At 43.2% G+C, this 25,323-nt stretch overlaps 2 protein-coding genes across 6 annotated transcripts in view; both read right to left on the reverse strand.

Moving 5' to 3' along the window:
• NPEPL1 (aminopeptidase like 1) overlaps nt 1-25,323 on the reverse strand; it is a 54,709-nt gene that overhangs the window by 26,649 nt on the left and 2,737 nt on the right. The window lies entirely within an intron of this gene.
• Nucleotides 875-25,179, reverse strand: STX16 (syntaxin 16). 5 transcript variants are annotated; one of them, XM_083744649.1, is made up of 9 exons: nt 24,536-25,179; nt 17,939-17,950; nt 13,690-13,797; nt 11,597-11,737; nt 9,706-9,868; nt 9,268-9,359; nt 7,738-7,881; nt 7,364-7,444; nt 875-5,996 (listed from the first exon to the last, which is right to left on the reverse strand). In XM_083744649.1, exons 1-9 carry the CDS (start codon nt 24,668-24,670, stop codon nt 5,892-5,894), a joined length of 981 nt encoding a protein of 326 aa, XP_083600775.1. In that variant the 5' UTR covers nt 24,671-25,179; the 3' UTR covers nt 875-5,891. The 5 variants fall into 5 exon arrangements, with proteins under 5 accessions (XP_083600775.1, XP_083600777.1, XP_083600778.1 ...); XM_083744651.1 differs by having other exon boundaries at nt 24,590-24,938; XM_083744652.1 differs by lacking the exon at nt 17,939-17,950 and having other exon boundaries at nt 24,590-24,938.

Consider the following 25,323-nt stretch of genomic DNA (forward strand, 5'->3'; position numbering starts at 1 on the left):
AGGCACAAATCTAAGCAAGTTTTAGATGTATAGTTTTTAATATATATATTAAATGCCTGGAAGAACATCCAGCAGAGGTTCTCAAACCTTGCCCTAATAAGCACCAGTAAATGGGGCTTTTCCCATTTTATCCTCTCTCAATGTTAAAAAGAGGCAGACCCAGCAGATGACATTTATTTAGGTTGAAAACTGATGTAACAATGTAAACATGGCAGACGTAATTTGAAATCACTTGCTCTGCCCTAAGAGCACATTTTCCTCCCTGCAACCTCTTAAAAATTATACCATGAAAAGACTAGTTGTGATGGGCATCTATTGGCCAGCGTTTACCATCAACAACATATCATCTCTCTGAAACTTCAGAGCAATTTTGAAACTCTTCAAAAGAAGTTCGATTTGTTTTAATGATAAGAGTGAAGGACATATGTACATACATGTAAGCACATATCATTTAATGATTAGGGGATATGTGATCCTGACCTCACCATTTTTAGATATGAAAACTGTATAGTTTCTTCTTCTTCAAAGAACAATATTGTTCAAGCATAGCCAAGAAGGAGATACATGAAACGTTGCAGAAGTTTAGAGAAAACATCCTATAAAAGTTTATGATGTCCCCTTAACTGTACAAAGGTCCACAAAAAAGAGGCACAGCCGCAATCAGGCATGACAATCACTGTCAAATCTCTGCCAATTCATTTGTTAATCTTAGACTTCACTGTTGTCTCCCTGGTCTTTTCCACCCATCCACTGTGAACTATAAGCCTACTGTACTTGTCTGACCCATGTCACACTTGTGTTACAGTTCCTAGAACACGGCTGGCATGGAAGAAAGCATGTTAAAAGCAGTAGAAAATGACTTCGACAATGTTACTGAATTTCAATAAATAAATAATATTAAATAGAACTTTATTCCTCTCGGACTACAGTCATCTGACACAGAAACTATGATGGATGAACAGAAGGAACCTCAGGTCTGAAACCCCTTTGGAATGTACATATCTTACATTTGAGTCCTCAGAAATTGTCCCAATCAAGTTAATGAGCAATTGAGGATTTGTGTTAACCTTCAGAAAACACAGTGCACTAGACATTTACAAATGGGTAAAGTACAATATACAAATAGAACCTCAGAAGGATTCCCCAACAGCCTTGGGAAGCTCTGCTGGATGAAGATAAGATTTTGTTCTAGTGTCTTGAGAGATATGCCTACGCAGGGCTGTGTCTTCACGAAAACAAGTAAGTCCCACACACATTAAAATCCTGCATCCACAAAGCATTAATTTTTCCTTACGATTAGGACGCCCTCCTTCTCCCCACACCTGACCTGCCTTGCTTTATCCACAACCATCTTGGGGGGGGGGGGGGAGAACCATTTTAAATATTAGTAACTTTGCTCAAGGTTTCTTCCACATGATTTACTTTTTTACCCCCTTCCTAGCTTCTACAGACTTGTTTTTTGAAAAAAGGAAGAAAGAATCTCTGAGTGCTTGGTTTGCATTTTAGGCACTATATATGAAACTGAAGTTCAGCAAAATTTGCATCCATTTACTTTGTATGATTTATTCTGCGCCAGATACGGCATTTCTTTTTTTTTTTAAATCCCACATTTTTAGGTAGGACTGGTACGCTAACAATAATAAAGCTTTTATCAGATGCTCCCCACCTGGGTTTTGTTCTGTGACTAAGTGGACAAGGAGGAGTTGCTGTAAAACAGATTGTCGCAAAAGGTGCCCAGATGTGAGACTTCATATTATAACCATGAAATGATAAGACTCAAAAAGCACATGTACAGCTCTAGGTATACTAAAAGCACTGAGTTGCATTCAACCGATTATTAATTTTAAGTTAGCAGTGTCTGTTAATTTAAACAAATTCGCTCTGAGTAGACCTGTCATTAGCTTGCATCATTCTTCACAGGGTTCTTCTGAGGATGGCAGTGAAATAGATTTAAAACTGCTACCCCCAAAATAAGCTTGCTGCCCACTTTTTCCTGTCTGTATTTATAAGCAGAAGGCTTTTGAATTTTAAGCCAGGCAGATGAATTAAAAGCAGTCTGCAATAATACCTGCCATTTGCCAGCTATTGTCGCGACGACGTTTCATGTATTATTCTGCAACCCCCCGTGGCTGGAGAAGTTATTTGTCATTCTTCCTTCTGCCCCATCAGTGTTTGGATTTGAGGAACCGTTCAGCAATTCCTGGCTGCCTTTCAGAGTTTGGAAACAGCGAGTCTAAAGTACATGCAGTTGCATTGGTTCACGTTCATCCGCTGTTAGCTTAGTCCTCATTCTCTCTGCGTTGTCAAAGCTTAGAGACTGTACATTTCTTGAAGCAGAAAGCTATTCGTTCATTCCGTAAGCCAGCAGCCACATCAAGCGTGGGAAAACAACGGTCCGAGGGGCCAAATGCACCTCTGTCTGGCCCTTGGAACTACCCCTGGGAAATACCTCTCACTGCCTTGCTTCACATCCAAGTGCTTTTGCAATTGAACACGGATAATGCCTTTTGCTTGCCTGGGTGGAGAATAAACTAGCCAACTGTACAAAGGTTAAAATTTAGATTTGTGTCCTTGCCTCTTACTGCACCCGCTGTTGACATATGGCCTTGGCAATGTTGCCCAGTAGGAAGCAGAGTTCTCAGGCAGAAAAAAAGAAGATTCTTCGCCCCTAATATACATGAACGGTGCTATATAAAATGGTAATCTTATCAGTGCTGGCATAATGGGTCACATTATAGAGAACTTTTGTACAGGCAGACACTAGATGTGTTCTAGGGTTCGCAAATTGTTTATGGACCATGTCAACACCATCATGTCAAATTTTGGCAAAGGAAAAAAATGAAGGAACTAGGAAGGAAGAGAAAGCGCTATGTTGGATTGTTCATGATTTTAATTTAATTCATAGGTTATAAACCTGTGTCCTGGCTACACCAATTCATCTAAGACTGATATGGCTAGGGCTGCCATATTTCAAAACGTAAAAATCAGGACACAAATGTTTTTGAGCTATTTTTAAGGAAATTCGCCAAAAACTACACTTCCAACATGGGTTGCCATGTTGGGGTTTTCCCAGACATTTCAGTGGTTTCCGCCTGGACACTGTTTCTGATGACCAAATCCTGCTTATGTCCGGGAAATTCCAGGTGTATGGCAATCCTAGATAAGGCTTCAGCTAAACAAAAATCCCCACCTACAGAAAACTAAGCATCAAAGAGAAAGGTGGAAATCTTGCCTTCTCCCTAGTATCTAGCTTTCTATTTGTGGAGATTTTTTGTTTAATAGAAAGAAGCATTCAATCATGTGAGCCACCCCCTACCTCCTATGGTTAGAAGTGGTATAGTCTAGACAGAGAATCAAAGATGGAAGAGTTCAAAGCACTATTCAGTTAAACGTCCTGTTCAATCAACCTAATAGTTCCTCATAATCCAGGGAAAAGCTGACAAGTTGGCTGTCACAGGGTTCTATCCTGGGCCTGTTGTTGTTCAACATCTTCATTTATAAAAATGAAGGAATTGAGAGGATGCTCATATTTGCAGATGACCCCAAACTCGGAGGGGTAGCTAATGCCGCAGAAGATAGAATTGGGATCATTAGGTCATTAAGATGACCTTAGCAGATTAGAGAACTGGGGCAAAATGAAGAAAATGAATTAAATAGGTAAGGCTGTACACTTAGGCAGGAATATAAGATGGGGGACAAGGATCTAGAGGTCTTAGTGGACCACAAGCTTCATGAGTCAACAGTGTGATGCAGCAGCAAAAAAAAAGCTATTCCAGGCTGCATCAACAGAGGCATAGTGTGCAGAGCAAGGGAAGTCATAGTACCGCTCTATTCTGCCTTGGTTAGACCACACCTGGAATATTGTGTCCAATTCTGCACACCACAATTTAGGAAGGATATGGATAAGCTGGAATGTGTGCATAGGAGGCTGACCAAGATGATCAAGGGTCTGGAATACAAGCCTGATGAGGAATGGTTGAAGGAGCTGGGTATATTTAGCCTGGAGAAGAGGAGACTAAGAGGAGATATGATAGCCATCTTCAAGTATCTCAAGGGCTGTCACATGGAAGATGGAGCAAGCTTGTTTTCTCCTGCTCCAGAGGATAGGACGCAATTCTAGTTCCCAACGTTTTGTGGTGTCATGTCATATATTGAATAGTCCGAAAAGCAGGAAGTGTAGTGCCATGCTCTTTAGTTATACTGCCCCATCAGGAGGATGTAGCTCGTTAAGACTGGGCTCATTTTATAGCCCTATATGATGATCTGTACGAGTAGGAGAGATCTAAAAGTGCTGACTTGAACACAACCCACAGGGACAAACCCCACTGACACAGGGAGCAGCATGAGATCATGACACTGGTATGCTGCACCTCTTCATTTCAGATAATTTTTTCCAGGAGCCTTTCCTAGGGGGACATTATCCTCTGTTCTAGCCAGGAGGCTGAATCCTGGTGTGGATCAAGGCAAGAGTCTCTTTATTGTTTCCATCGTTCTGCAAAGAAATCTGAGTGGTGCAAAAAGCTGGGGGAAAGGTGAGGTGCAGAGGGCACAGACAAGATCACAGTGACTGCAAAACACTGGCAGAGATACAACCCCACAAGCTTTAAATAAATTATTCACAAAAGGAATGGTATCTTAAAAAAACAACAACAACAAAGGAATGAAGCAAAGGCACCTAAGATTGCCCAGCACTTTTAGGATCCAGTTAAAACTGCTAAAAAATGCTCCCTTAGCAGAGCTGCCATCTGCATTAGAGGAACCAGCGTAGTAGTACAGCATTTTAAATCACAGCTGTTGACTCCCGTTTGTCTTGAGGCTTTTCAACAGCCCAACAGAGGACAAAAGTTCTTCTATTCAGATTCATGATTCCGATATATGCATTGGTTAGCTTATTTCATCTGATTTAAGCTACAGGTTTGAAAAACCACCATCCCTTTTCCAATTCAGTATCTGGAAGTAGGGGATGAAGGCTGTCACCACGGATGCTCACATGATAGTGGATAAAGATTTGGGGTCTGGAGAGGAGGAGGAGGAGAAAAGCAAAAGATTTCCTTCCAGCTGTGGCCTTAATATTCAAATATTCCAATAACAACAGTGCATAAATCAGTTTAGGGGAAGGACATGTGTCGGGGCAAGGCAGGGACAGAAGAAGCACATTCTGGATTATTTGAAGCCAAGAAAATAATTTAAAATTTCTGTAGCACTCATTATGGTTGGAGTGTTATATTTACACTGCTAAATACCACTCAAGTCACATGATATGAATTATCTGCTGTTTTAAAAAGTGTTCCACTTCCACTAAGTCTACACAGGTCTTAAATCTGGAGGAAAACTAGTTAAAATCAAACACTCCTTACGTTTAAGGCAGTTTTACCACCAACCCATAGTTTTTGGTATTGTGTCCAAAAAGAAACCTAGGCAGCTCACAAAAACCTAAGGTTAACCGTAACATAAATGTTGGCAAACAACACTATTGGGTTCTCGATACAACTAAATTATTATGCTTTTCTGAAACATTTCAGTCCGCAACTTAATTTTAAAGATGCTTTTTAAGTGTTCTACATCCTGGATAAATAACCAGATGCCTAGTTTGGGAGCATTTCTCAAAATTCCCAATAATTTTTGCCCGCATTTTTGCAAATCACTACCTGCGCAGTCATTTATCATGTAAAACAGAAATGGTTTTTCCCCCAGAAACATTGCACAGACCTTGCACCACTAGGGCTTCTACATTCATTCAAAAGGCAGCTTTCCAGAGTGAGAGGCTCAACCACTTGTATCAGTAAGAAACAAATAAAACAAAAAAAGGGGGGGGGGGGAGGAAAAGCACAACACCCCCATCTCCCAAAACATACAAACACAGAGAAAGGAAAACATCACAGGAGTGCTACCTAGCGAAATTTGACAGCAATGAGAACAATGATAAGGACAACTACTATTACAAACAAAATGACAATGACAAGCATCTTCCGATTCTTCTTTTGGTATTGCTCAGCCTGTGGATAAAAGAAAAGAGAATTCAGTGCACTGACCCTGGGGAAAAACAAAAACAACAGAGAAAATTTAATGTAGATTCTTCCATGTAGATACTGCCAATTATTTTGAACTTGCTTTCAGCATCAGGAGTAACGTAAGCCATCACTCAAATGTATCATCTGTAACTCATGCTAGCAAGATTTACATACCAAAGAACAAAAACAAACAAACAAACCTGGCAGTTTTACCTAACAGTCATTATCTTGCTGACTTTACAGCATGGTCCTACTCAGATTTTATGTTGACTTGACATGTTTTATTATACAAGAACTGTGTTATAAGGAAAGAGGGCTTTTTTTGGTTTTTGTTTCAATGGGACTTACTTCTGGATAAGCATGCATGGGATTGCAGCCTAAATATATTCTGATTATATAGTGAAGTTTGCATCCCAGGTCTGATGGACCACATTTTTCATTCCAGTATCTGATCCCAGCACAACCTACACGATGGTTACTCCATGTTTATCCTTGCAACACGCCTAGCTCAGGCTGAGACAATTTAAGCTGACAAAAGTAAATAAATGGAGAGGGGATCCATTTTGCAAAACAGGCTTCCTCCAGCGTTGCAGGTGGTGCAAGCGCTATCGAAAAGTCATAACTTAACTTGCAGGACTGACTGATATGTCACATTAAGCCATAGCTTAAAAACAACCATGGTTTAATGTTGCTGCGTTGCTCCCTTAATGCCAGGAAACAACCCACAGCCCTGGCTTGTTGTGATGTCTGGACACAGGCTCAAAGTTCTCCACTTATTGCTTCTTGTTTGCTTGAAAATAATAATAATAATAATAATAATAATAATAATAATAATAATAATATTTATACCCCGCTCTCCCCGGCCAGAGCCATGCTCAGGGCGGGGAAAAACCAATTTAAAATACAGGTTAAAATGCAATTTAAAATGCAGTCTCATTTTAAAAGCTACAAGCCCAGATTCAGACCCTGGCTCGTTTCCCTGTAGGCACCGTGGCAGCAGGAACACAGAAGGAGAGAAATGAGAACTTTTCAGTAGTAAGCACCAGTATTCACATTAAGCCATAGTTTGTTACCAAGTATGGTTTGATGTGACATGCGAACCAGCTTGCTACATTGCCAGAGTCTGAAAGCTAGGTGTTCAGTTGCGGCCAGGAGCCAGCTGTGAAATCATTGTCCAATATTGCTCACTTTAAGCTGATTGCATCCTGTTCGTCTAAACTACCTGTTTAAATCCCATGAAAAACAGACTGCCATAGAAAGAGACACGTTGCCTTAAGTTTCTACCTGGTCTTTCATGGCCATTCCTAGACAGAATCAGTATTGACGGAGATTGGAAGACACTTTGTGCTTACCTTATGTAGCTGTTTCAACCCTTCTTCTGTTTTAACACATGATTGTTCAACATTGTAGTCAATCCGATCCAGAACTGTACCCTGAAAAGAGGAACGCACGCTCATTATTAAAGGGATATTGCACAAGAAATCAAAGGATGGTGGCTGGCAAAATTTTGGTTGGGACACAATATTTAAACTTTCTGTTTTCATCACAATAAAGCTTGTGCTGCAGGTATTTAGGAAAGTATGTCATTACACAGAGTGGCACTGTCTCCTCCTCTATAGAAAAATACACCTGTCGCTCTGTGCACATCTATGGGCAGGGAAGGAGCTTCCATGCAAGGGAGTTTCATATGATGCAAGTAACACAGCAGAACCTTAGAGAAACATACCTGTTCCACTATCATGGATCCCAAGTCCCTAAAAATTTCATTGAGATCAGAAATGGACTGTACAATTTGTCGGATTTCTCGCTCCCGCTCTTCCACCAACACTGTGTTTTGTTCCACTAATACTAGCTGGTCATCTGTAAAGCCCTTATTTAAAAGAAAAGAAAAGATACTGAGTGTAAATAGTTGCTAATATCTCACAATTTTACAAATACCAAAAGCAAGAGGGAGGATGTGATATCTAACCTAACTCAATCGTCTTTGACTAATTCTTATTCTCTTTTGACCCCAACCTACAACATATCACCAAACTTTTTTAAAAAAACAATCATACATCTCCATTCTCTTTTTCTTAAAATAAATAAATAAAATTGCAGTGGTGATATTGGGGCAAACCCGCTTAGGCCCAGGTGTGACTCACTCGTGGGTCCCGACTAAGAAACCAGTAGAAACACAATGGTTTAAAAATCCAGAGCAAGCACATTTTTCCCTCTCAGAAACTTTGGCAGAAAGGCTGGCAAAAGATCTCAGTTCCCTGGGGCTGATGGGAGGTGTAGTTCAGCAACATCTGGGGGTGCCAAGGTACCCCACACCTGCTATACTAGGATGGCCTGGTTGTTACAAATGGCAACTCATTAACTTAAATCACTTTCCCCACCACCAAAGTCAGGGACACATAGAAAGATCAACTTCCAAACAGATATCGGATTGCCATTCATTTGTTTTTAGAAACAACAATGCTCCGTTTGTTCTACTGGATGAAAATTAAAATACACTGGACACTCAGGTTGCAAACGTGATCCATGCATGTCGGGTGATGGTGTGGTTGCTCGAAAGCAAACAGGCAAGACTCCAACCTGTCTTTTCCAGGCTTTATTATCTGTACAAACTATTTTACAGTGCGGAGCATGGCAAGTCCATGTCTGCTCTGTCGCTAGCAGAATCTGGGAGTGGGCGGTCCTTATACCTTCCCCAGCATAACAGTCGTGTGACCCGCATCCTTCTTCTCCTCTCTCTGCGCGCAAACCTACTGCACAATGTGGCCGTTGGCAAAGGGGGACTTGCCTCCCTTCCCCTTTGCTCAGGCTCGGTGTTGAGGCTCTCCCTAGCATCCTCTGATCCCTGCGCCCCTTCCCCACTGGAGGCGGGGCTTCCCTCCTCACCAGAGAAAGAACTGCTTCGCAAGATCTTCGGCGGCTCCCTGTAACACAACTGCCCTTCCACCTCTCGCCTCTGAGCTGATGGCAGGTCCCTGACAATGTGGGATGCACGTTCGCAACCCGCCGCATTCGCAACCCACGTCTGCACACACACGGGTTGCGATTCGGCGCTTCTGTGCATGTGCAAAGCGAGATTTAGCACTTCTGCGTGTGCACGACTGCCGAAACCCGGAAGTAACCCATTCAGGTACTTCCGGGTTTTGGCGGTCCGTAAGCCAAAAAAACGCAACATGAAGTGGCTGTAACCCGAGGTATGACTGTACCGCCTTTTCAAATACAATCATTATTCATCTTTAACATTTCCTGCACTTACCCGATCGTATAGTGTTGTGTCCTCACCATCATCCATAAGGGGAACTGAAGTGTCAAAGAAATGTTTGGATCTTTCTTCTCGATTCTTCATACCTGCAGGAGCAAGAAAAAAACCTGTGACTATAAATGATGCATTTATTAAAGCGTACTAAGCACCGCTTAACAAATGCAAACTTTGGTAGGTTGAGAAATTACCCGTCCCTGTTCCCCAAAACTGAAACAGAAGTGGCGACTGTGTTTTACAAATTTCTCATCTGCTTCCTCCCAGAGCCCCAAGAAAATAGTCATAATCTAACCAACCCAATCAGGCTTATTAGTGCTAGTTACCTAATGAACATAGCGCCTAGTAGGAACAGAGCAAAATTAATCTAGCCCAGTATCAAACTGTTAACACCATTTATCGAGGGTGCTCTGCAAGCAAACGGCACAAGCTCCTTACGTTTGAGATAGTCAGACTGCCCGTGCCTAAAGCTGGTAGACAGGTCCTGAAGGGACTGCGCTAAAGAAGACACAACGTTCTTCAGAAGCTGCCGCTCTTGGTCTGTGCAGCTTCGAGACTTGCTGTGTAACGTCTGGACTGCTCGCTGACACCTGTGGAACAACTTGTGGGGGGAGACAGAAGAGAAGAAATTTCTAGTAGCAGAAGAGCCCTTCTATTTGCACAACTCTAAAAAAAAAAAAGATTAAGAAATTAGCATTCCAACTGAAATATTATTATTCAGCTATCACTTACAGAGTTGTATGAATGTGCAAATATTTTAATGGCTGGACCTAATCTAAAGGTAAAGGTAAAGGTACCCCTGCCCGTACGGGCCAGTCGTGTCTGACTCTAGGGTTGTGCGCCCATCTCACTTAAGAGGCCGGGGGCCAGCGCTGTCCGGAGACACTTCCGGGTCACATGGCCAGCGTGACGAAGCTGCTCTGGCGAGCCAGCACCAGAGCAGCACACGGAAACGCCGTTTACCTTCCCGTTATAAAGCGGTACCTATTTATCTACTTGCACTTAGGGGTGCTTTCAAACTGCTAGGTGGGCAGGAGCTGGGACCGAAAGACGGGAGCTCACCCCGCCGCGGGGATTCGAACCACCGACCATGCGATCGGCAAGCCCTAGGCACTGAGGTTTTACCCACAGCGCCACCTGCGTCCCTTGGACCTAATCTATCCTATCCTACAGTAACTTTTGTGTGCTAAGTCCCTGGTTATTCCCATTGTAGGAGGAGGAGGGGTTTGGATTTGATATCCCGCTTTATCACTACCCAAAGGAGTCTCAAAGCGGCTAACATTCTCCTTTCCCTTCCTCCCCCACAACAAACACTCTGTGAGGTGAGTGGGGCTGAGAGACTTCAAAGAAGTATGACTGGCCCAAGGTCACCCAGCAACTGCATGTGGAGGAGCGGAGACGCGAACCCTGTTCCCCAGATTACAAGTCTACCGCTCTTAACCACTACACCACACTGGCTCTACAATGTACAATGGTGGAAATGAAGTGGCTGGGAATGTCTGCCTAAATCAAAGAGAACCAATTTGTTTGGTTCTCTTGAAGTTGCTTGCCTCTCTTTGGGGCATTTATCAGGTGCCTTCTCCACAAAAAGCTACTCATGGCATATCACTTTAAAACAAAACAAGACCACCATATCAAACTGTATAAAAACATTACTCGCCCAGACCTTCCAAAGCCATTAAACCCATGCAAACGGTGAGCAGCAATAACAGATCACAAAAACTAGAAACAACCAAGTCAATCATCAGAATCAGCTCAATATTAGGAAAGGATTTCCAGAGCGGAAATCTCTTTGCAAACTGACAAGAACCAACCAGAAAACAGGTTGGAAAGAAAGCTTCCTTAAACATAAATTCCATAAAGGGATGGCTGGATTGAATGAGACCTTGTTCTCTTTCACCTAAGCAATTAATGGCTCAGAGGAACATAAAGAGTTCTCTGCAGATCTCAGGCAAGAGGAACAACAGGTGAACTCAGATCACTATTTGCCACACAATAAACATATCATAGTGTAGTAACCACTTAGGTGTTTTGTGCAAATAAATATTTTAAGTGCTGTTGTTGTACAGCTTTTGCTAATTTCCCAAAGCAAGCAAGATTTGATTGATTAAATTTGTCTGTTGCTTTATCTTGCCCAGGGCAAACCAAAGCCACTTGCAACCCACTTCAAGAGCTCAATGAAACTATTTCAAGGAACATAAACATAAAGCAACCTAACCTCTGAGCTCCAGTAGCAATTTCAGTCACTGACTGATCGAAAAATGAAAACACTAGCACAAGAACTGAAACAGAGACTCATTTATGAAAAGAGAAACCCCCTCATGGGCACCTGTGTAATTTCTTGGGTAGTTATTTCTATTGCGTGCTCTTCTTCACTGCTATCATCCAGAGTTGGTCTGTTTAAATGCTTGTCATGCAGACTGGCTAATTCTTTCATCTTCTGTTTTATCCTGGAGACCTCATACCGGATCTAAAAGAGCAATAAAAATTAGGGCAAATTTAGTACAGTTCTGAACAACAGCGGATAAAAATACAGTGGTACCTCACAAGACGAATGCCTCGTAAGACGAAAAACTCGCAAGACGAAAGAGTTTTTTGTTTTTTGAGTTGCTTCGCAAGACGAATTTCCCTATGGGCTTGCTTCGCAAGACGAAAACGTCTTGCAAGTTTGTTTCCTTTTTCTTTTCAATGCATTCCTATGGGAATCCGTGCTTCGCAAGACGAAAAATTCGCAAGACGAAAAAACTCGCAGAACGAATTAATTTCGTCTTGCGAGGTACCACTGTAGATAAATGATGGGACCATGATTAAGCAAAATCATATTTGCTATCCATAGAGAAATCACTCCATTTTTGCCTTGTGCACACAAGCATTCTATTAGCAACCTTGCAGGCATGATGCTTCAATTCAATGACCAGAGGAAAGCAAGTCTGGCTTGAGTTTAGACCAGGGGTTGGCAACCTAAGGCCCGTGGGCCGGATGTGGCCCAGTTGCCTTCTAAATCCGGCCTGTGGATGGTACGGGAATCAGCGTGTTTTTACATGAGTAGAATGTGTCCTTTTATTTAAAATGCATCTCTGGGTTATTTGTGGGGCCTGCCTGGTGTTTTTACATGAGTAGAATGTGTGCTTTTATTTAAAATGCATCTCTGAGTTATTTGTGGGGCATAGGAATTCGTTCATCCCCCCCCCCCCAATATAGTCCGGCCCACCACATGGTCTGAGGGACGGTGGATCAGTCCATGGCTGAAAAAGGTTGCTGACCCCTGGTTTAGACCATTTCTCCTCCATATAATTGGCGGGTGTGTATGTTTGTGTGTGTGAGAGAGGAGATGTCAAGGGCTATATTTGGTGACAACTAGTCCTACTTACTTCATGGTCAGGTAACTGCATCATTCCAACCTGAACTCAAGGTGTGTGTGTGTGTGTGTGTGCGCGCGCGCGCGCGCGATAGCCACAGCCAAGCCAGCCCCCAGCCCCTCTAGGATTAGGAGGTCAAGGCTTTCAGATCCAAGATAATAATTTCCAGCAAGCTCAAGTCTGAGATCTAGAAACAGAAATCAGAGCAGGACTATGCAGATGAACTAGTGAAACAGTTTTCAACAACTACCGTTAAGTTCCAGGCAAACAGAATGCCTTAAGATATCTTGAGGGGGTGACAACATCTGCTGCCCCTAAGAAATGGAAGCCACAGTATAGAGGACAGTCTTCTGCAAAGCAGCTAGGTGCATTTTTTTTAGCACACAAAACCTCCCACTCTCCTTTAAATTTTAAGCTTGTTTGTATGCCTGTAAACTTGTGTAAGTTACCTGTTGTTACTTACAAGACCTGATGGTACTTTGTTGTTACTTACAAGGCACTTGATGGTACTTTGTCAGAGGCAAAGTTTTCCCCAAAACTTTTAGTAGTACAATTGCCTATAGTTTTAAGCTGTTCTCTGACCCTGAGAGCATCTTGGGAAAGCAAAGCAAGTGGCTCCACTTGTTCAAAACTTTTTTTGTACTTTTTTTGAAAGGAAAAAAATCATTTTGCTGGCTTCCTCAGTGGCAACGCAAAGCACACCTCCCTTGCTAAGCATTCATGATGTGAAATAAGCATCACTGCTGCTGATTTGGTGGTTTTACAATCTGGTTGCAATAAGTTCCTACTTCAAGGGTGGTATTAAACTAGTAGACCTACTGAAATTAATGGACCGACTTAGTCACAGACATTAATTTTCAATGGGTCTACTCCAAGTAAAATTTAACTGAACACCACCCCATGTCTTTTCAATAACTGTGGATTTCTAACTTTTGTGTTTTGCCCTGAACAATGGAAGAGCTATATATAAATTAAGTGAAGAAGCAGATATTAAGAAACTTTACTGCTGCTTTCCCAGAAAGACAGCTGCACGTTAAGTTGCACCCATGGTATGTAAACTCACTTCTTCCACTCCATCAATCCATTTTGGAGGTAGCCTCTTAGTTACACAGATAGCTGCTTCAGGGTCTAAACTGATCCCCGACACCAGTGCCATGCGGTCATCTGCGAGCTGTAGAAAGTATACAAAGAATGGTTAGTTTATCAGATTACAACCCAGAGTAAAAAGCCAAGATCGCTTAACTTTAGGCAAAGGTGTTTCTGGGAACTCGCAGGCTTCTTGAACTCTTAGCAGTGGTTATTCAAGAAGAAAGCCAGTTATGGCAGACAAAGTTTCCCTGGCCACCTTGCCCATCATTACTGATCATTCCCCTGCAGTTCAGATTTACAGAGAAAAGCTGGGTGTGTTCTTGGACACGTTCTCCGTTCATGCAAGGCCTAAAAGCCCTGGCCAGCATTTTTATGAACCAAGTGTGCACCTCAGATATATTCCTTTCCCCCAGAACTGTTCCTATGCAGTTAACAGAGGCAAGCAAAGGGTTTCTCAGTAGACAAACTGGTGTGGGAAGGGTTCCCTGACGTTACAGTGAAAACCTACCACTTTACAGTAAGGATTCTGGCTCTGTAAGGTACCCCTGCCCGTACGGGCCAGTCTTGACAGACTCTGGGGTTGTGCGCCCATCTCACTCAAGAGGCCAGGGGCCAGCGCTGTCCGGAGACACTTCCGGGTCACGTGGCCAGCGTGACATCGCTGCTCTGGCGAGCCAGAGCCGCACACGGAAACGCCGTTTACCTTCCCGCTGGTAAGCGGTCCCTATTTATCTACTTGCACCCGGAGGTGCTTTCGAACTGCTAGGTTGGCAGGCGCTGGGACCGAGCAGCGGGAGCGCATCCCGCCGCAGGGATTCGAACCGCCGACCTTTCGATCGGCAAGTCCTAGGCACTGAGGCTTTAACCCACAGCGCTACCTGCGTCCCTCTGTACCGGGTACTTAAAACATTTAAACCTCTTATGAGCCAGCCATCACATTCATAGCTTTTGCAAATTATCAACTCCCAAACAGTCAATACATTACCCTTCCTGAGTAAAGGACCCTGCATAAAAAGAAGCCAGCTTCTTTATATAAAATAAAGATCTAACCAAAACAAAAGTTGTGTGTGGTTAGGAGACTGGGACAAACAGGAAACAGCATTCAAAGGGTGGAAAGGCTTGTCCCATCAGCTAACCAACATCCACTCTTGGCCACCTATTGTCAGTTTAATGCCACAAAGGGCTACTGAAGCAAAACCAATGAAAATAAAAATGATTTGGGTTTTCTTTTTAAGTACCACCTTCCTGGTTATACATAGGTACTCTGTAATAAAGGAATGCAAGCTTAACACATTCCAGAAGGTTCTGAAGGCTGCCATGGGGAAGGGTTGGTATCTCAGTGGTTAGAGCATCTGCCTTGCGTTCCTTGAAGGCCCCAGGTCTGATTTCCATGTAGATCTGGGAAAGCACCTGGTCTGCTATCCTAGACAGCTGCTATCCTAGTCAGAGATTATACTGAGCTGGGTGGACCAGCGGTCTGACGCAGCTTCCTGGGCTCCCAAGACTGGGAGCTACTAAAAGGCAAGCTTTGTCTTGGTGTTTTCTTTTCAAAGATGTTATGTCCCCATTCTAAAGATATGCATCTCTCTAACAATTGGCAGAAGGTTTGCTTGGATATGCCCAGTGGGCAACATAGTCCTGGCAGCTCTGTTTAAGGACACCCTTCCCCGCCCCAAATCAAAGATCTTTTGTAAGTGTTGCCTACATTGTTCTACCTAGCCTGGTTAAAGCCAAGAATTTTAAGTGTGCATTCGATCTAATTTGCGCATTTTGCAACCCACCTCAAGCCTTTGAGATGGTGCAGGCCTGAAGTCCAATTCTCAGTAAATAGTCATAGTGGAGGAAATTGAAGCAGAGGGAGAGAGGAAATCCCTACCTTAAGCTCATAAAGAAGCAACAGGCCTAAGAACAGAACTTCACTATCCGTGTCTGCGATATAATTCTGAGGCACTGCCTTTCCAGCTAAATCCTGTCTACTTCCTCTCGCTAGGCATGGCTGGCTGTAGGTCGCTCCTGGCAAAGCAACAAATGGAAAGGCATTGTTCCTTCAGGAAGCTATACAAAAGATGGGGAATTTTGCTTTTAAAATTAAAGGAAGTGCCAGATTAAGATATCCTCAAGCAAATATGGTGCTCGACATATCACTTTAAAACTGTAAATTAGAAACATCTCATTTTGGTGGGAGGGGAGTCTAGGAAACATTTCCACAGAACTCGGCTGCTGAAAGCGATTTCACAAAAAGCAAATACTGTGTGCAGTTCACAGCTCACAACAGCACCATTAGCTTTAATGCCAAGTGAGACTTGTGTCTTCAAATTTATCGACTTAAAACTTAAGAGACGTTGTACAAAAACTCGACTCCGAGTTTCTTTCATTCCCAAATGAAAACACCAATTGGACATTATTTTTAAACTCTGTTCGCATGCTGTACTTTTAGAAACCATCAAGGGAATGCTGGGGAACAGGGGTGATTTCTACTCTACATTTTCCTTTCACAAGGGAAGCGATGGCTTCAATCCTAGAAAAATGCTTAAGCTGAGCAGGTGTGACTCTGCATGGAAGAATGGACTCAGAGCTCCACTGGGAAGAGGGGTCAAAGGAAGAATGAACGCTCTAAGGCTAAGATAATAATGCAGAAGTCAAGTCTCAGGCACACTTGGTACTACCTGTGTTATTTTGTTTTCCCCTTCACATATTTAAATGTGACCACCTGAATAAGCACGTCTGCAGCTCCCAACCCCTGGTGAATCTTTACCTGGATTTCTTTCTTTAATCTCAAAAATATTTCCACTTACCTTTGGGGAGGTGGGTAGGGAGAGTAAGCATTGCAAAGAGGCCAGTAACAATGAGTTAGTTCTGCCCAGAGGTCGCCAGGGCTCCCATCTCAAAGTGGAAGCACCACAGCTAGTTGTATAATCTCTGGGAGGTGAAGGGAGCAGTTGACAGTTTTCTGACTGGGTTGTGCTGAATCTCAGGCCATGGGGCAGATCCGCAAAATGAAGCAGCATGCTTACAGAAAACATCCTGGGACAGTGCAGGCATCACCCTTCTGCACATGCTATTTCTTCCCCTGCAGCAAAGCCAACACCTAGAAAACCCGTTTCCCACATCCTTGGGCCTTAAAGGATCTTTGATATAACTTATTTGGGTGCTATAGTACATTGTCCTTTCTTGAAAATAATAGCAGGAGAGAAGGCAAATAACAAAACAAAACAAACCCCCCAAAACCCCCACAACAACCCTTGGAACTCAGCCCATTATCTCTTGATATTCTGGCTGAGGCAGCCTCTCTCTCCCAATGACAAAGCACCCGCGTGGGGGCTTTACAATTACAGTGTTGTCCAGTGGCCAGAGCAGGACTGGGGTGCCTGTGGTCCCCCAGGTGTTATTTTGGACCACAACACCCATCAGCCATGGCCATTTACCATGGTGGATGAAGCTGCTGGCAACTAGCAGCCCAACAACATGGAAATTTAATTCCAAACCCATCCATGAAGCAAACCGGGTGACCTTGAGTGAGTGAGTGAGTGAGTCACTTTCTTTCAGACTAAGGTACATCACTGAGCTGTTGCAAGGAGAAAATGCAAGCAAACCCCTGACCACTGACAGGACAGAGATGTGCAACAAACAGAATAGATTTGACTATCTGTGCCAACCTAAGCAAGTCCTACTAAGTCCAATGAGGCAACCCAGACAAATGGGAGGCATATAAATAATAAGTGATATTATTATAACAACTTAATAGAAAATGTGCTTAGGGTTGCAGCCTAAGATATACTGAGTGAACCTCAGTCAGCTTTTCCCCCTCCCCCATTGGCCTTAGAAGTTTCTTGATATGATTTTCTATCTGCGGTGGCAATCTATGTTTGAAACCTATCACAACTTCAGATCTGACTCAAAAGCAGCCCAGTTCATCGTATTACTCAAGTGTTATGATAAATTTGTGTCTGGTTTTTTGCCTGGTTTTTGGGGGGTGGGTGGGGGTGTTGTGACTCAATGGTTTTCTCCTCTCCTCTCCATATTCAATCTAAATATGAATGTGGGCTTGACCACCTCAGCATTCATGCAAGCTAGCTGCAAAACATCAAAGATACAACCCCACTACCAAAGCAGCCTTTCATGCGGTAACCCAGGTCTGATAGCCCCCAGCTAGACTGGTATAAGGCAATTTCCTTTGACATTTTCCATGAAAGAAGAGCAGCATTAGACAAAGTGAACTATACCTCATCCAGCTCCTGTGGTGGATTGTAGGTCCCATCAGCCCCATCCATATAGGGACAGCAAAAGTGTAAGAGAGGGAAACAAAAGAACAGGACAGAGCACAGGGTACAGTCAGTTGAAGAAACAAAGGAATTTTATTGATCAACATTGCCAGTTTATCGGTGCAACAAAACAGTCTTCTAAAAGCAGTTTCAGCTTTTAAGTGGACTAGCATTTAGCTTTGTGGATAGGTCCATATTTCCCCTTTTCAAATCTTTTCAAATCAATTTTCTTGATCTGCAAAAAAATACACATTTTTAAAACCTTACATAACTAGCTTTTAAAAAAAAGTAAATAAAAAACACAGGTTTGGAACCCAGGTCCAGTGCAAACTGCGACTGGTAACGACAGTCATGTATTCTACTCTAAACTAATTCACAGAATCTGAGAGTTTGGTGGGTATCTACACATTCCAATTTAATTAATTGCAAACTGTGGTTATACCGGGCATGGCAGTGGTAACATTTAGCAGCCATGAGATGGTAGCTGAAGGGAACTCACTGAGTATTATGCACAGAGAAACATTTCAATGAACAGGCTTGTGCCTATGCAGCCTCCTTGCATGTAAAAATCCCCCGAGATCCGACTGGATTTCTGAACAGGGGAGGCTCAAGAAATTATGTGTGGGTAATCCATTCAAGAAAGACAGGCATTATTCACAGAACATTGCTTGGCTATAAACTGTTCTTTCAAAACTGGCTGCAACCTGGAAAATTCCGTTTACATTTGACACAGGCCATCCCACATCTCCAGCTTAGTGCTATGCTCAGTCTTCCTCAACTGCTAAGCCCAGTAAGGCCTCAACCTTGCCTCGCAGCAGCTAAGGAAGGGTGTGTGTGATAGGATAAAGCTGAAGGTGTGGTGATAACACCCCAACCCACGGCATAAGGAGAATGAAAGAGGAAAAGAAGTCTCTGGGTTGGAACCTGGAAAGCCCATTAGAAACATATGTTTGGCACATGTGTAAAGGCAAGTGCCCTGGCCAGGAGCAAGTGAAATAGCAGGCTTTGGGCAAAGGAACCTCTTTAGCCACGGACTTTGGGTACATCCCAGCTTTCTAACAGTATTTTACTTTTTAAAAATACGTTATTAATGGCTATCTGTTAACAAATGCATCCTGCATTGGGCTAGTGAATTAGAAGTTGGCTAGTGTATTTCGGCCGTGAATTTTATCCCCATGAACTACAGCAGCCTTCCCCAACCTTGTATTTTGCACTACAACTACCACCAGCCCCAGTCAGCACTTGGGGGGCACCAGGGTTGAGAAAGGCTGAACTACACTCAGGGATTTTTATCTTTGCATTATTATTTCTTTGGTCAGCATGTTACAGTGTTACAGTCAGGTTAAAAGGCTGGTCATATCACCTAGTTTGGCTATTCAGAAGGATTTAAATATACGGTCGTACCTCGGCTTCTGAGTGCCTTGGGAGTTGAACGTTCCAGCTCCCAAACGATTGAAAACTGGAAGTGAGTGTTACCGTTTTCGAACGTTCTTTTGGAAGCCAAATGTCCGATGGGGCTTCTGCGGCTTCCAATTGGTTGCAGAAGCCGTGCTTTGGAAGTCGAACGTTTCGGAAGTCGAACGGACTTCCAGAACGGATTCTGTTTGACTTCCGAGGTACGACTATAAACTCACAAAAGAAACAGACAACAGCATTTACAAAAGGAAAAGAATGCAGGGTGAGCATTTCTGTTAGGAATATAGCCAACAAGAGACAGGCAGGCTTCTTCTGTATTGCAAGCCCCTTGCTCAGAGCCCTGCTCAGTGCTTTGCAGTGACCAGCTGATCAAGCAAGTCCTGTGTGACACTCTGAAATCCTGAAAAAAGGGGGACGTCAAGCACCTATCAACTGATGTCACTATGACATCAGGTGATTGACGGATGGGTAGAACTGCCCACCTGCCAAATTTGGCATGTGATGGATTGGGGAGATAAGGATCCGATCCGCTGGCCAACTCTCATTTCCTGCCCCTTCTGTGCAGCCACAGGTGGTAAGTTCCTCTTACTTAGTTCAAATTGAGCAAAGGAACAACAGCTGGCTTTGACATTATTTGAACCAGGGCCTAAAACAACATTTATTTTCTACCCACATTAGCACACAGTTTGCAAAATTGATGCTCTTTTATACTTAACTTTTTTATTTTTTATTCTATTACCCTTTTGGACAGAACCTGCATTTGACCAGGCACTTACTTATTATTATTATTATCATTATTACTTACTATTACTAGTTTGAGACTTTACAAATCAGATTTAAAACTGCAGATGCCCATGAAATTATAATTATAATCTGGACAAACAATTGGGAAGAAATGGCAGGGCAGTGCCAAAGTAAAGCACATTGGAACTACCCTGCCAGATGTGACCTTTGCCATTGGAAAACAATTAATTTAAAATGGTATAAATTTGATTTCACAAGTTGCTGGTTACAAAGCAAACTATTTACACAGTTGAGTCAATGGAATGGGAAGAGTTGAAATTTAAGTCTGAAGAACTGCCTATTCATACAGAAAGTGCATTAATGCAAAAGATGTATTTACTGCAGGCCTTTTTAAAGATAGATGGATTTTCTGGATCAAATAGGAAATGAATACAGAACACAACTGATCTGGTTTGTGTTGGTTACCAGCCAGAAAAATCTGCTTATTTTACAGTAAAGAATATGGAAATGCCAAATGAGCCTCTTGGTTTAACAGAGTTAAAGAACTGTTCATACAGGGATATTTTATTCATATTAATAGTGACTGTCTTTTTAAAAGAATAAAACCTTTCTTACTGTGTTTTTAATAGTGATTATTCCACATGCAATTTCAAACAGCAATGGCAAATGTTCCATGATCTGGACTCATGTTTTTAAGTATATATAACTTGATCTTTTAATGTGCATGCAGTGTTGCATTCCCCAAGAACAAAACAGCCTTTGAAACTTCTATTACAGAATCCCACAATGGCACATGCTGTAAACTGCAGCAGAGAAGGGACCACATGTACGGTATTTCCCCAATAACCAGCAATTTGCCTCTTTCTTTATAGCAGCCTTCTCAACCTTGTGCCCCCAGATGTTGTTGGACTACAAATCCTATCATCCCTAGCCAGCAGTCAGAGATGACAGGGACTGTAGAACACCACCTGGGGGCCCAAGGTTGGGAAGTGATACTTTACAAGCTCCCCGGAAAACATGTGTGTCGAGAAGTATAAACCCATCTGTAGATCATCAAGCTTGACAACAGGCACACATGTAAGGAAACTGTGATTGGCCAACTCCTTCCCCTGTGTGTGCAAAATGCACACAAGTGTGATTGTCAGACATGATGATCTATGGATGCCATGCTACACAGATGTGCTTTCACATAGGAAATGTATAACATGGGAAGTAGATCTTGCTCCACTCCAATCTCTTCTCCAGAATGAATGAAACAGACCACATGCCATACAATATGGCTCTTAGCTTGTGGCTCATTCATTCGTTCATTCATTCTTCCTCCTTTTTAGAAGGGCCCTGGACTCCACAGACATTTTAGTTTTCAGATAATGTGATTTCAGTAATGCCTGCAAGAGACACAGCTGCCCACGGTAGACAGTTAAACGAGAGGTGTATAGCAATCTACCTACTGCAGCCACCCTGGTTAAACGTGGAAAAGTGGGAACAAAGAGGATGACGGTCTCCTAAAATGGAGTCTCAATAGGAGACAGGATGCTTAACCTTTCTGCACCTCTGCTCAATCCAAATTCCCCACAGAAAGGTTTGGTATTGCTCATCCCAGTCCCAGATTATCTGTATGCTTACTTCCTTATGATACTGCATGCTTAAGACCTTCCAAGAAGTCTCTGTGCCTCACCATTATCTGAGGTTAATTTGGTGAGTACATGGACAGGGGATCCTTCGCAGTAGCCAACAGGTTTTGGAAAGGCTCCCTTACGTCTCTCTTTTTAACAAATTATTATTCTCATTCCTTTTCATCAGAGTTCCATTCTTCCAACTGTTATATATTTACCAGCTCCTTAACTACCGAGCATTAATTCTGATTTGACTTTTATTTTGTTGTATTATGTGTTTTTCTTATCTTATCAGCTACCAGCCTTTGGCTTAAAAAGCAGCATGCAAATCAACATTAACATGATCTGATAGGAGCAGGAGTCCAATTCTGACCACTTGGGCGAAGTGCATTGCAAAAATAGGGGGGAGGGGTGTCTTGCCTTCAGGTACAAAGGAAGAGACGTTATAAGAGGGCTTAAATCTCTTAAGAGGGGCTGCCAAAAGAATTTAGTAATAACCAAGTTAATCAATTTTTTTTTACATTGGCTGTAATAAATTACATAGGAATCAGGCAGTTTCCCCCCATTCTAACATACAGCCTTCAAAATAAAGCATTCCCATGTGGTATAACATAGCAGTTATGTACACAAAAGTACTTGAGCACCAGGGAAATGGTAATTAGGATCTTTTATTATCTATCCAAACCCACAATAGACACTTTCTTTTAAATTACAAGACTCTCTAAATGTCTGAAGAAGCCTATATAATTTTGTGCAAATCAGCTGGTAAGATGTCAATTTGCCTGTACTTCAAAGTATTGTTTATAGGTATAAATTACTGTACTGGTGTTTTCTTTTACACACATTTCTAACGTGAGGATACATTTTATCTCTGGCCTAACAAAAACAGAGCTGGAGGACAACAAAAAACTATGACTGCAATCCTATACCCACTTTCCTGGGAGCAAGCCCCACTGAACTCACTGGGACTTACTTTTGAGTGGGCATGCATAGGAAGGACTGCACTGTAACTAGGTAATAGTCTAACAACATAGAACCTGAATGCAGTTTTCAACTAATTTACAACGTGTAGAGAAACACTTGCACACCAGTTGAACACTCAGCAGTTGCATAGCACAAAACAGAACAGTACAAGATATTGTTCCTTGCACTGGTGCCTCAGAGATCGGTGTAAATTAAGCTTATTTTTCACTCACTAAAGGAGAATACAATTGGGGGAAACAGGAGAGGGCAACAATTTAATGTTTTATGAATGAAATGGTAGTGGTGTAATAATGAAGCATAATACTGTAGCAGTAAGCTGAAAAGTAAGCAAAATCAATCGACAGAGAGGTGACTGATATGAAAACACAACACAACGCGCGCGCGCACACGCACACACACACACAGGGAAAGAAAAGACAGACAGACAGACAGACAGACAGACAGACAGACAGACAGACATTATAGTGGCATGTGTACTTATGAGGAGCAAAATCCCTAACCTATCGTAATTTCAGCACCAAGTTGGTACCTAAAGATTTAATTCAGAATAAAATAAATGATTTTATTCTGGCATCTAGGAATATCTTCCTATCACATTTTACCAAATTAATTGTAACACAAAGATGGAGAAGGGAAAGTTGACAAAAAAACAACAACGGATATTGGGATATATGATAGCAATTGGTTTTTTTAATAGGTTGTCTGTTCAACTTCAGAGTGCTTTAGAAAAACAGCAAGGGTACTCTTTCCCCTTTAACAGAACAGGACATTGAACCAGAGTAACTTGCTCAAGAACACTCAGCAGATCAAAAGAAAGTGCATGCATTGGGAGATTCAAGGCTACACCCACTTTTAATTGCCACATTTATCTATCTAAATCAGTTCAAGTGACAAGAAACAATTCAGAAGGAAGGGACTGCAGAAAGGGGCTAGCTTAATTGTTAATTCTCTTAGATTTCCATGGAACAAAAATAGCTGAGACACAGAACAGGAATCCCAGCAGAGTATCCAAGTGAACAACTTTATTTCCTCCCATAAGTGAATGATTGCCATACTCCTTATTATGAGGGGAAAAAATGTACAGTACTCAAGGGGAACACTGCAGAATTGGATGTCCAGAACTTGGATGGCTGGGTCAAATGTCGGGGAATTCTATGTGTGCCCAGGACAAAATAAAAATTATTCAACTGTACATCTTCCAAGAACATTAGCAAGACAAAAGAAATTGGAGGCTGCCATGTCAAATAATCCCATATGAAGCTTTCAAAACTCTTAAAGAAGACTTAAGTAAAATCAGACATGTTCCAAGTCTGCAATTTGACAGAAAAACAGGGAAAGAAAAACATTCACTTCTGCGTCTAAAAGCACAATAAAAATTGACTAGCTGTGACTGGCCGCAGTTCCTTGCTGAACATACACTGGGAGCAAACCTAGTTTTTCTGCTTGCAAGGTGTTAACCGACCTACCATTAGAAATCTCCCTTTGCTACAACAGTTGTTTTTAATGCAAGCACACCAGTTTCGGAACAGGGTACAGTAGTTCCTTAAAAGCCAGGGTGCCCCTCAAAGCATGCAAATTCTACCAGTGGACATTGAACTGGGAGAGGGGGAGGAAACACCTATTGCAGCAAACACATTTCTTTATATACATATAGAGGATACAGGCGAGTAAGAGAGGTTGAGGAAAGGGGGGAAAGAAGACACAAGGATGGCATGCTTGCCGTCTGACAGCCCTATAACGCAGCTGGCACTTAAGAAACAGCGAAATGTGGGATACAGTAGGACGAAGGGAGACTCACCGCAGCAGCCATGCTACGTGAAGTCAGAGGGCTGGAGGAGCCGTAACTACTCACTTGCTCGGCCAGCAGCTGCCGGCTTTGGATCGCGTTGTTCCGCAACAACAAGAAGGCGTCTGTTAAACGCCGGGTGGCCATGGCTTTCTAAACCCCCCTAGGGGGAAAACACCACGCGCACACCCGGGGGGGGGGGACCTATCCACTGGGCCCTATAGGCTCCTCAGGGGCCCCGATCCCAACTCCGGCCCTCTCCTAGCTTCCCCTCAGGACGGAGCCCATTCAAAATCCTGCGGGGGGCGGAGAGCGTGAAACGCTCCCGGGACTCAAAGCCCCTCACTCGGTTTCCTCGGGGCACCTGCAAATTTCCGAGGAGGAGCCCCCCTTGCTTCCCCTCATGGGGACCCCGACCCCCCACCCTCCACCCCTGTCTTGCTGGGGGTCACCTTTCCTGAGCCCCCCCGGAATCCCCCCCGCCCAAAGGGCGCCTCACGCCCAGCCTCGCCCCAACAGCTCCCGGGGCGGACACAGGACCAGCCCCCGGAAGGCTCTTCCTCTCCCCACCCCCCGCCAGGAACGGGAAGGATCCTAGCCCCGGCCCCCTCCAGCCCCCCACATCGTTTCCCTAGCCGGACCCGGATGGAACCCCGCTGTAACCCCGCCGCCAGCCGCGGCTCACTTCCGCATCGTGCAACGGGGACACGCTTCCCCCGCGCCTCCAGGAAGCGGCGCTCGAAAGTTCCGGCCGCGCGCCGGGCTCCTGAGGTAGGCGGGGAAGGAGGGAGAGGGGCGGG

The sequence above is a fragment of the Podarcis gaigeae genome, assembly GCF_964106915.1.
Source record: "Podarcis gaigeae genome assembly, chromosome: 6".
Taxonomy (NCBI): Eukaryota; Metazoa; Chordata; class Lepidosauria; order Squamata; family Lacertidae; genus Podarcis; species Podarcis gaigeae.

Excerpts from the sequence above, each read along its gene's own strand:
- STX16 (XM_083744649.1), bottom strand. The coding sequence starts at position 24,670 with ATGGCCACCCGGCGTTTAACAGACGCCTTCTTGTTGTTGCGGAACAAC. Across the intron at positions 11,738-13,689 it reads GGATTGATGGAGTGGAAGAA|ATCCGGTATGAGGTCTCCAG; the intron begins GTGAGTTTACAT and ends TTGCTCTTTTAG. Across the intron at positions 9,360-9,705 it reads GCAGTCTGACTATCTCAAAC|GTATGAAGAATCGAGAAGAA; the intron begins GTAAGGAGCTTG and ends TTGCTCCTGCAG.